Source organism: Aedes albopictus, chromosome 2 (genome assembly GCF_035046485.1).
Source record: "Aedes albopictus strain Foshan chromosome 2, AalbF5, whole genome shotgun sequence".
Lineage (NCBI taxonomy): Eukaryota > Metazoa > Arthropoda > Insecta > Diptera > Culicidae > Aedes > Aedes albopictus.
In genome coordinates, this window is record NC_085137.1 from 422,933,794 (window position 1) to 422,944,119 (window position 10,326).

Below are 10,326 nucleotides of genomic sequence, written 5' to 3' on the forward strand. Positions count from 1 at the left end.
CGCATAATCAGTAGAAGTCGTGCCTATTATTAGCTCCAGAAGAAACTGCGGTCAAAAAAAATTCACCTCGCACCAAATGTGCCATGTACAAGACGCTAATAAGACCGATGGTCCTCTACGGACTCGAAATATTGACCATGCCCGAGGAGGACCTGCAAGCACTAGAAGTTTTTGAGCGACGCGTGCTTAAGACGACCTTTGTCGTCGTGCAGGGGAACCGTGTGTAGCGGCGAAGGAAAACTGGACGGTTACGGTGGGCAGGGCATGTTGCAAGAATGCCGGACAACAATTCTACATAGTTGGTGCTTGCTAATCATCCGGTTGGCACAAGAAGGCGTGGAGCGCAGAGAACATGCTGGGCGGACCAGGTGGAGTGTGATCTGGCGATCGTTGGGCGTGCCGACGTTGGAGAGCTGCAGCTGCAAATCGAGTATTTTGGCGGCAAATTGTTGACTCAGTTTTATCATGAATTTGATGTAACACTTAATAAATGAAATGAATTGTAGAGCATTCAAATAATCTTGTATTGACTGTTTTATTTTTGTTGTCTGTGTAATATTAAACAAATATATACATTGTGTTTCTTATTTCAAAGTGTGAACCAACGGAATTAGAACAGATTTTGGTAAATTGTTGCTATTACATCGGATGTTCACCATTTTCCCTCGAATTTTATGCAATTCAACAAGCTGTGGTGGTTTTAGCTTAAGATTAGATGCATATATGAAGAGTAGTGATGATTTAACTGGTTTTACAAAAAAATCCATCAAATCCTGAACCACGCTGGCATACAGATACATTTTTCCCGTTTTTGAATTCTGAATTATGTAATTTACTGTAAGTACTTCACAACTGTCTGTTAAAACCCAACTGTCGCTATCTGATTTACTATCCAGGATGAAATCGTTAAGGTCTATGAAAGAATACGCTGTATAATCATCGTTTTTCATCAAACAGTCAAGTTTTTTACCAGCACTCCCAGTGATTTCAATTCTTTTTTTCAAAATTGGCAGTTTATCTGCCTTTCCATTCTTTGTATTTGAGTTATTTGAATTGGATTGCATTTCCGTTATTCGCTTCGAAACCTGAGATAGTGGCAGATTACCTCCTCGAATGAGCTTTTTCAAAGTGTACAATCTGGATTCGAATGGATATGCGTCGAACGAATCCAGGGGCCCAAATCTTTCGACATCATCGACCAAATGTACTAGATTGTGCAAATTACTGCAAAACAGTTGTGAACCATACATCACTTTAACTCCCTCTAAAAAGTCGGTAATTAAATTACGAGCAATCAAGTAATTTTCAGCTGGTTGATCATGCCTCGAGCAAATTTGAATTGCACAGTAAAAATTCATGAAATGATCAAATATTTCATTTGACTCAAAAAATTGCTTTAGTACGATGGGGCTTAGATACAGTAAAAATGTACGAAATTCGGTACCCTTCCATCTAGCAACGTGTTCAAGACTTCTAGGAGGTCGTTTGATTTCGCGAGGTAATTTGCATTGCTCTAAGAAGGCGGAAACATTTTGAACTTGCGTTGCGGTCCATTTTGCATTCAAATTGTTGAGTGTGCCACATTTCCAACCATTTAAAAAGCGTTTGGTGATTCCTAAGTCTATAAGATGCAAAGCATCACCAATGGGAAAGTGGTTTATCATATCTAACCCATCGATCTCCTCAAGAATAGTGTCAGTTTTGTGATGTCCTTCATACACGCGGGCACGAAAATCGGCGTCAGTCCGTAGAGGGGCATCTATTTCCGGGAAAATCATAGTTCTATATTCGTGGCAATATTCACCTTCAGTCACACACTTTAAGCATGAGCTATATCCATTGTGACCAATAACGCCTGAAATATTCATACAGAATTTGATATGTTTACGTGCTATGAAAACTGTAAAACTGTTACCTCGCAGCATTGATCTTGCCGGTGTGTCACAGATAAAACAACGAACCTTAAAATGAACTGTTTTTCCATTAATGACAAGGCCGTTTCGTAGAATTTCATTCAGTTCTCCGACAAATGGCTCCAGGAACGCGTTAACATCTTTTGGTTTGTCTGTTAAATAATAATATTCATCATAATGTAATTGGAATCTAATCACTCAATCTTACACATTCCTCCAAAAACTCCTACTACAAGAGGTGAGTGGTGCGCCTTCAATTCGTGAATGTTCACCAAAATTGGCCAGAAAGACTGCGATGAGCTTTTGAATGTAGGTAAACCATCTATGTTGACGTTTAGGGATAATTGTTGCAATGTTAAATCAAATTTGGATAACGTTTCAGAAAGTGATTTGGCGAGACCATAGTGCCAGTATCGCCCACCGTGCCGGATGTCCGATGAAATATCCGTCATCCTAGGAGTTTGCACCAGAGTTCTTGCATCTTTTGGCAAATTATTGTTAGAAATATGGCTCTTCAGGATGTTCAGTAGCGAATTTATAGCAGTATGCTTAATTTGATTTGTAATTGCCCAGTTTCTCAAGTCGTTGCGTAAACCCTGGGGGTCCGATTCCGGTACGTAGTCAGATTCGTCAGATTCGTCTTCGCTTTCTATGACCTGCTCGTTTTGCTCATATTGATGTGACCAATCAATTTCCAATAATGTGTCTGGAGCGGAATCACTAGTGGCCGTATCATTGGTACATTTGTCCGTTTCGGTGACGCTTATCGATGGTACTTTCGCTTCCGAGGTTGATTGCAGCAAAAATTGTTTTTGTTTGCGAAAATTACCATTTCGCCTAATTTTTTTCCAAAGTTTTTTATCCAGATTGGAAAATGAACTATATGATGCCATTTCAACGACTCAACTGATACATATGTATAATTATGTTCCACTGCCAAACTTATATAAAACTCTGGTATTCGATACGCCCCGTCATTAAAATAAAAATATGCAAATTAATTTTAGTATTACTTTTACCGCAAAGCAAAGAAAAACGTCTGAACAGTAAATATTTCTGGCATAATGATCCCCTCATTACATTTTTCAGTATAAGTTTTCATTAATAACATTATGTATAGTTTTTATTTTTAATCTATTACATATTGAACATCATATCGACATTTTTATGATCGGTAGTGTAACATAGCCTAGTTAAAAATAATGATTTTAGTTTATGTTGCATATGTTTGTTTGCTTACTGAAAAAACATCAATATGACTTAATGTAAACAAACAAAACATCTTATGTTTTACAAAAACTTAATCGAAAACAAGTATTGAAAGACAGACTGAAAATGTTACTCATATATGACTTATGAAACATACTGAACATGTCATCATGTTACACATGTTTGCATACATACTGCAGAAACCCTCAATATGACTTCATAAGAACAAATGAAACATATTATGTTTCGACAGAACTTAACCAAAACAAGTATTGGAAGTAAGACTGAAAATATTACTCTAATACGACTTATCGAACATATTGAGTCTGTTGAGCTGTAGAGGACATATCCTATAGATCTCATAAGATCCAACGCCATTCAAGCGACGCGTCTCGTTCGTTAAGTGAGTAGTCGATTTCGTGTAATTTTTTTGTGAAAATGTGCTTCTACGTCGTACAAACTCGAAAAACAAAGAAATCAAAACCGATTTTAACTGTAGTGCCGTCCAAATGGGTGAAAAACAATGTAGTGTATTGGCCCCCGAACAATTTAATAACGCTGGCGAAAAACAAAGATTCATTACCGGATGCAACAACCTGGAAGCAGCAGAAATGCAAAGTAGTTGGCAAAGCGACTACTTTCGATAGAGCCGAGGACACTATGCAAAAATTGGAAGCGCTGACAGATTCTGAGGATGCTGTTGATATGCCGATGGGGACGCGATTGCATCCGGCAAAGAAGAAGCCCAAATTCGTTTCAAAGGCATATCAATTAGCACCACCCACGTCAAAAACTTCATCTCAGGTATAGTTCCTTGCCGCTTTTCAACTGTGGTTGATTATCAAATACTTACCTTTATCAATAGGTCTCCGAGCGCCATCTACAAATGCTTTCTGTTGAAAAAACGGGCCCAGAATTGCATGACACATACGTTGCATCAAATTCCAACCAGCACGAAAAACCTTCAGGGTCGTTTAACAATCCGCTTTTGATTGGGATGGCTACAGACTCAACAACACTCAACTCTGCGAACTTCGCCCTTGGCATCGACTGCCCAGCAGCACCAGACCATTCGGACATACCAAAAAATGTTGCTCCAGCGGGAAACTCGTCGTGCTTTGCTCATCCTTCAGCACTGCTTCTTGGGACCAACCAGATCAACCCAGTATCAATTCCGCCACAGATTGGCGATTTGCAGGAATTACCTCGCATCCCAGTGCGGTCTACTTCAAACAACACGGCCTATGCAACCCATGTCCCACTGCACAAGTCAACTACCGGCGTTACTTTGCCACAAAATACACCACTGGTACTGTCAGGCCAAGGAAATTCCAGCACAAAATCGTCATCAGAATCGAACCAGGTAAACTGATAACACGCAAACTTTTCATTGACAAATGCCATAGATTGATAGGAGGGAGAGACGGAGAGACAAATCGTTGCCTTGTTTACGTTTTGGGCACCGGTCAACCCTTTCGTGTCATATAGAGAAACAAATTTAAGCGTATCCAATATTTCACATGACAAGATTTATGTCGAATTCGTTTTTGAACCTGTGTTGGAACTGGATCGGTGGAAAATGTGTAAACAAACAAACGTCAAACAAATTTCAGTACAACCGAACCTGAGTCGGGTTGATGTTGCAACTGTGATCTGATCCAGTTCCAACCCAGATTGGAACTGAATCAAAAACGAAAACGACATTAGGAAGACAAATTTGATTTTAAACAATAACAAACAAAATAGTTAAATTAAAAGTTAATAACACATAAAGCCTACCAACTGCGAACTGCTCAAGTAATTTTGAAGCGAAATAATTACTTAACCATCACTTGTATCCTTTTGCACAGTACGTATGAATCGGACAGTTACCCTGTAACTGATTGAGTTTTCTACCTCGGAGAATTCCACAATAGTCCATTTTACGAGCCGATTTTATGAATGAATTTTGACAGGAGGTAGGATAGTGGAGGTATTTTGGCCCACCCTGGGTTTTTATTACATTTATCATGATAAATGTAATAAAAACCCAGGGTGGGCCAAAATACATGCCTCGGGCCAAAATACCTCCACTACCCTAGCGTCCAATAACCCGTGAAAATCAATATCATCATCAACATTGTTGTCACAATGGCTCATAAACATAATTTGATTTTTACGAACGTACATAGTAAACTGCCAGTGCAAAATATTTGGAGTATTTCATTCCATGAGATGGCATGAAAGGGTTAAAGATTACGCTGTCTGTAAATTTTACACGGAGAACTGAAGTTACACATTTTTATCAAACTCCATGGCACACAAATATGTATAACATTCACAAAGTTTTTGAAACGGCTAATAATGTTTTCATATTTTGCGAAATTTTAATATATTCCGAAGGTACGCTAAAATTTACATAGTGTGCGGTAGCTGATTCTAAATCTGTGTACACAGAAGTAGAAAATCAACTCAGATAAAAGTACTTTGTTAAGGGACTTGATGATTACCATGGAGTAACTCTCGCACATTTCCGTGTTATCAATTTTAGACGTGTAACGAATCGTTCATATTTTTCGCTTTGCTTATTGAGCAAAATAAACAATCTTCTGTCGTTCTTTAACATTGTTACGGCAATTCAGAACTATCTCATAACATAAGGGTGCATGAAACGTTCGGCGCTACAGCTTATTAGAACTAACCATCAAATTTGCCGTGTTGAATACTGTTAGTGTTATATTTGTGTGTTCCATAATAAAGTAACTAACATACATTGGTCCTCTTTTAGGCAAATCAACCCATGTTTGCGATCGTCTCAGCAACTGATGGCCGCGGTCGTCAATTTTTGCAACTGGAAAACGGATCATTAGTGGAAATTTCCGTGCAAAGCGAAGACAACGGCATCGTTCCAACGCATCCGGTTGATGTATCCGAAAATATGGATCTGCAGTCATCCGAATCGTCGTTTCTTATGGCCACCCCAAACTTGGACCCCACAGCATCCGGAAGTGCCAAGCCAACGGATTCGCATATCGGCAACACGACCAACACCAATGAAAATGAAATAATCCAAAAGCTGGATACAATTTTGAACCGTTTAGACAGAATGGAAACCGCGGTCGATAAAATCACGATTTTCATGGCAGACACTCAGCGTTTTTTGCGTATGAGGTCCGATGATTCCGAATCGGCGCAAATAGAAAGCACGCGAAAGAGAAAAATGAACGAGGACTACTCCGAAATCGAAGCTTTATTCCCTGTTCCTGGTGAACAGCAGCTGTTGTTGCTGGAAAACAGTTTGAAAAATCAAGCTGTGAATGATAAGTTCTACGGCTACTTCGAGTATTCGTATAATTTGAATGGTAAGCGGGACAGCGTCTCCTTTTTTAAAGTGTTGCTTCGGAAGGTGTTGGCACCAACTATCCTGGTTCCATACTCCTGGAAAGGACAATCCAGAAACACACCTGGAACGGAAAGAATGGGAAACAAATCGTTCAAAAATACGTTCCCGACTTTCATCAGCTTCATTCTCCGCGTCGTTCGCGCCGCTGACTACGAATTTACACAAGAGCAGTGCCACAACGCTTTCAGCCTTTTTTTGCGAAACAAGCACACCGAAATTAAGCGATTCACAGGCGAAGGGAGCCAAAGGGAAGCTCATGCACGCTTGCGTAGGAGAGTTGACACTGTGGATAACGGATCGACCACATCGGAAGCTTTGGCCACAGTATCCGAACCGAGAACCGAAAATTCTGTTGCATCTGCATCTGCATCGGATTTCTCATCGTCAGGAGACGAATCGAATCCCGGTACTTCGGATCATGATGCCATCGAAAACCCATGATATCAGCATCGTTTGATTTTTGTTTTGATTTTGAACTGAAGAGGTTGAGAAAATGCATATGTGCGTTACAGTAACCTAAGGCTTACATTTTTTGTTTCAATAAAACGAATTTTAAAGCGTATTTTAGCCTTCATTCATTTATAACGTTAAGAAAAATTTAACATGTTTAGACCCTTTCCCTCCCCCAAAGCGTTATGTGATATTTGCACGAACCCTAAATGCTCTTTCTATTCAAAATGTATTAATAAATAAATAAAATATCGTTGAAGAATTCCCAAGAATCTGATTAGACTACCTATCTATAGATAGCAAAATAAATCCTCCTGATAGTGCCACGGGTTGACGTAAGTTATGTTGTAATGTAAAACCTAAGAAATTGGAGTGTTCTAATGTATTTGCATTTGTTAGCGAAACGTTAAGGTGAAGATATGACGAAGCCACAGCTCGAATTTTCATGAGCACAAATCTGAAGAACCGAAAGTCGGTTTGTACTGAAAAGTTGATCGATTGGTTACCCGCTGGTAGTGACCAATCGATCAACTTTTCTGCGCAAACTGACATTCTGTTCCTCAGATTTTTGCTTTTATTAAGCAGAATATAACTTTTGTTGATTTAGAATAGTAGTAAATCCGTTACTTTCATTGGAGGGTAACTTCAAGATTATTGACATTTGTTACTTTTTTGGGTTGACCAAGATTTTCCCTGACATATAATTTTTGTTTTCATATTATAGAAGCATACACAACGGTTCCCTACCGGGAATATGTTTGATGAACATATCGAGACAAATATAAAACATAATCAGACTTGTCATATTGCGACAAAATAAACGTTATTAGAACATATCCAACAAAATTGGTAACAACATGTCAAGTTTGTTTGAAAAGACAAAATATTTACTCAAATACGACTTTTTAATAAGAGATCATTAAAGACTAGTTTTTGGAAACATGAATATGACTTATACACGACAACATTTGTTTTGAAAAACTTTGGAACAACTGTTATAGGACAAAATGATTAGTTTAAGACTTCTGATTATGTTTTTGATGTTACTTGGGACTCAAATACGACTTTTTAATAAGAGATCATTTAAGACTAGTTTTTGGAATCATGAATATGACTTATGCACGACAACATTTGTTTTGAAAAACTTTGAAACAACTGTTATAGGACAACATGATTAGTTTAAGACTTCTGATTATGTTTTCGGTGTTACTTGGGGTGGTGGGGCTGCCACCTTGGGTATAGCTTCCGGTGGAGGAGCATTCCATACTCAGCCGCAGGATGCCAGAACAGACGCTGTTTCAGCCGCACCTCATTGGTGAACAGATGCTCGGGTCGTACCTCCCCAATCTGGCTAAAGTCAGAAGGACAACAGTGCCCAAGTTGAACTACCAGCTAAGCACACAACTCTTAGCAGGCTTGAGTTGTCCTTCCCGGGTAGAGGTAAAATACTGACGATCAAAACATGATATTGGTATGATTGATATAAGAGATAAAAGATCTGAAAATAATATCTGAAAAATGTTCCTGGAACATCTGAACAATATCAAAATTTGATATTTCAAGATCATACGAATAGCTCGCTGCTATTGGTTAGATCTTACAAAATCTAAATATGATTTGATGATGATGTTCCAGGAGTAAATTTTTGATTTTATTTTTAGATCTTTTATCTCTTATGTCAATCAAACCCATATCACTTTTTGATCTCCATACCAAAATATGCTATTATTGAGCTCTTTTCCTCTACTCGGGTTGTCATCCATCGCTTGACCCGTGGAAGCATGAGTTAGGAACTTGTGAGGACCTGAGCTATGTTGGACGCCCTCCTTATCGACTCATCGTTTTGCAGCAAGGCTTCAGAAGGGTAGCTGATTATTTCGAGGGATATAATCAAGATAAGCTTTTGCCAATACTTTCAGTAATGCAGTAATGAAGTAATACTGTGGTATGCGACCTGGTACCCAACAGGCTCAGTGAGCCAGTAGAAGCTGATGTATATTCAGGACGTGCATTGCTTCCTACTTCTTCTTTATAGCTCTACGTCCTCACTGGGACTTGGCTGCCTTGCTTCAACTTAGTGTTCTTTGAGCACTTCCACAGTTATTAATTGAAGGGCGTTCTTTGCCTGCCATTGCACAATGGGAAAAAATAGGTATAAAACGCGAATAAATTCAATATCTCTGCTCGGAGTGGATGGATTTGAATGAAATTTTGACACAAACTGCAAAAAACTCTACAGTTTCGGATAAGGAGGAGGTCATTCGCCGCACGATGCTAGAAATCAGTGTATCAGACCCGTTTTACCCCACTCTCTCTCTCTCTTTTTCACCTTTTTGGAAAAGTCCTGAAGTGCAAAATAAATGATTTATTTGATTCGTGTTTGTGTTAAAACTTCCTTAGTATCGAATGGAGCTGGTTTAGCTCACCGCACGGCCTTAAAAATTGAAATATCTTCAAATAACCCCGATATCCCCTATTTCTTTAAATTTTCACATGCATCTCCGCTCGGAGTGAAATGCAATCGACAAGAGAAGGACCAATCTTATGCCAAATTTCCGATACAATGGAAGTTTCTACACAAATACGAGTTAAATAAGTAATTTATTTTGCACGCTAATCGGGAATAGTTTAGGATTTTCTCAAAAAGGTCTGAAAAAGAGAGCGCGGGGTAAAACGAGCTCAAAACACTGATTTCCAGCATCGTGCGGCGAATGACACACTTTTTATCTGAAACTGTAGAGATTTTTGCAGTTTGTGTCAAAAATTCATTCGAATCCATCCACTCCAAGCAGAGATATTGAATTTATTCGCGTTTTATGCCTATTTTTCTTCCACTGTGCTTTGGATGAATTTGTATATTGTGAGGCAAGCACAATGATACACTATGTCCAGGGAGTCGAGAAAAATTTTCCCGACTGGAATGGGAATCGAATCCGCCGTCTCCGGATTGGCGATCCATAGCCTTAACCACTAGGCTAACTGGGGACCCATGGACGTGCATTTCATAGAGACCCATCACTCTTGCCCCCGTAACTCATCCCCAGCACATGCTGGCCAGACTCCCCACATGAAAATCCCAATTTGACCAACTCCCCGTATCCTGGATTATGAAAGAGTTGTCATCGAAGTCATTGCACATCCCAGCGGGGTTGGTTGGCTGTCTGCCTGCCTGTAGGAACCCGTGCCATGCCAGTGTCTGGGTTATGACATCCAGTCAGCGGTCACCACCACGGCTATAAAATGATGCCTTCATTTACTGTGCGAGCGAGCGCACCAAAAACGACCTTTTTATGAACCGAAACGAGATACAATCTTGACGATGACGTCTCCATTGCCGGTGTCCCCGCGTGTGTGGCCGCAAGCGAATGTATA

General features: G+C 39.5%; 1 protein-coding gene across 1 annotated transcript; it reads left to right on the top strand.

Moving 5' to 3' along the window:
* The first annotated feature begins 564 nt into the window (after positions 1 to 564).
* On the top strand, positions 565 to 8,163 carry LOC115263678 (uncharacterized). The gene is made up of 3 exons (XM_062848568.1): positions 565 to 3,931; positions 5,789 to 5,828; positions 5,890 to 8,163. The coding sequence occupies exons 1-3, from the start codon at positions 3,561 to 3,563 to the stop codon at positions 6,943 to 6,945; spliced, it is 1,467 nt and encodes a 488-aa protein (XP_062704552.1). The 5' UTR covers positions 565 to 3,560; the 3' UTR covers positions 6,946 to 8,163.
* Positions 8,164 to 10,326: the final 2,163 nt, after the last annotated feature.

Excerpts from the sequence above, each read along its gene's own strand:
- LOC115263678 (XM_062848568.1), top strand. The coding sequence starts at position 3,561 with ATGTGCTTCTACGTCGTACAAACTCGAAAAACAAAGAAATCAAAACCG. Across the intron at positions 3,932-5,788 it reads AAAACTTCATCTCAGGTATA|CTTATTAGAACTAACCATCA; the intron begins GTTCCTTGCCGC and ends TCGGCGCTACAG. Across the intron at positions 5,829-5,889 it reads AATTTGCCGTGTTGAATACT|GCAAATCAACCCATGTTTGC; the intron begins GTTAGTGTTATA and ends GTCCTCTTTTAG.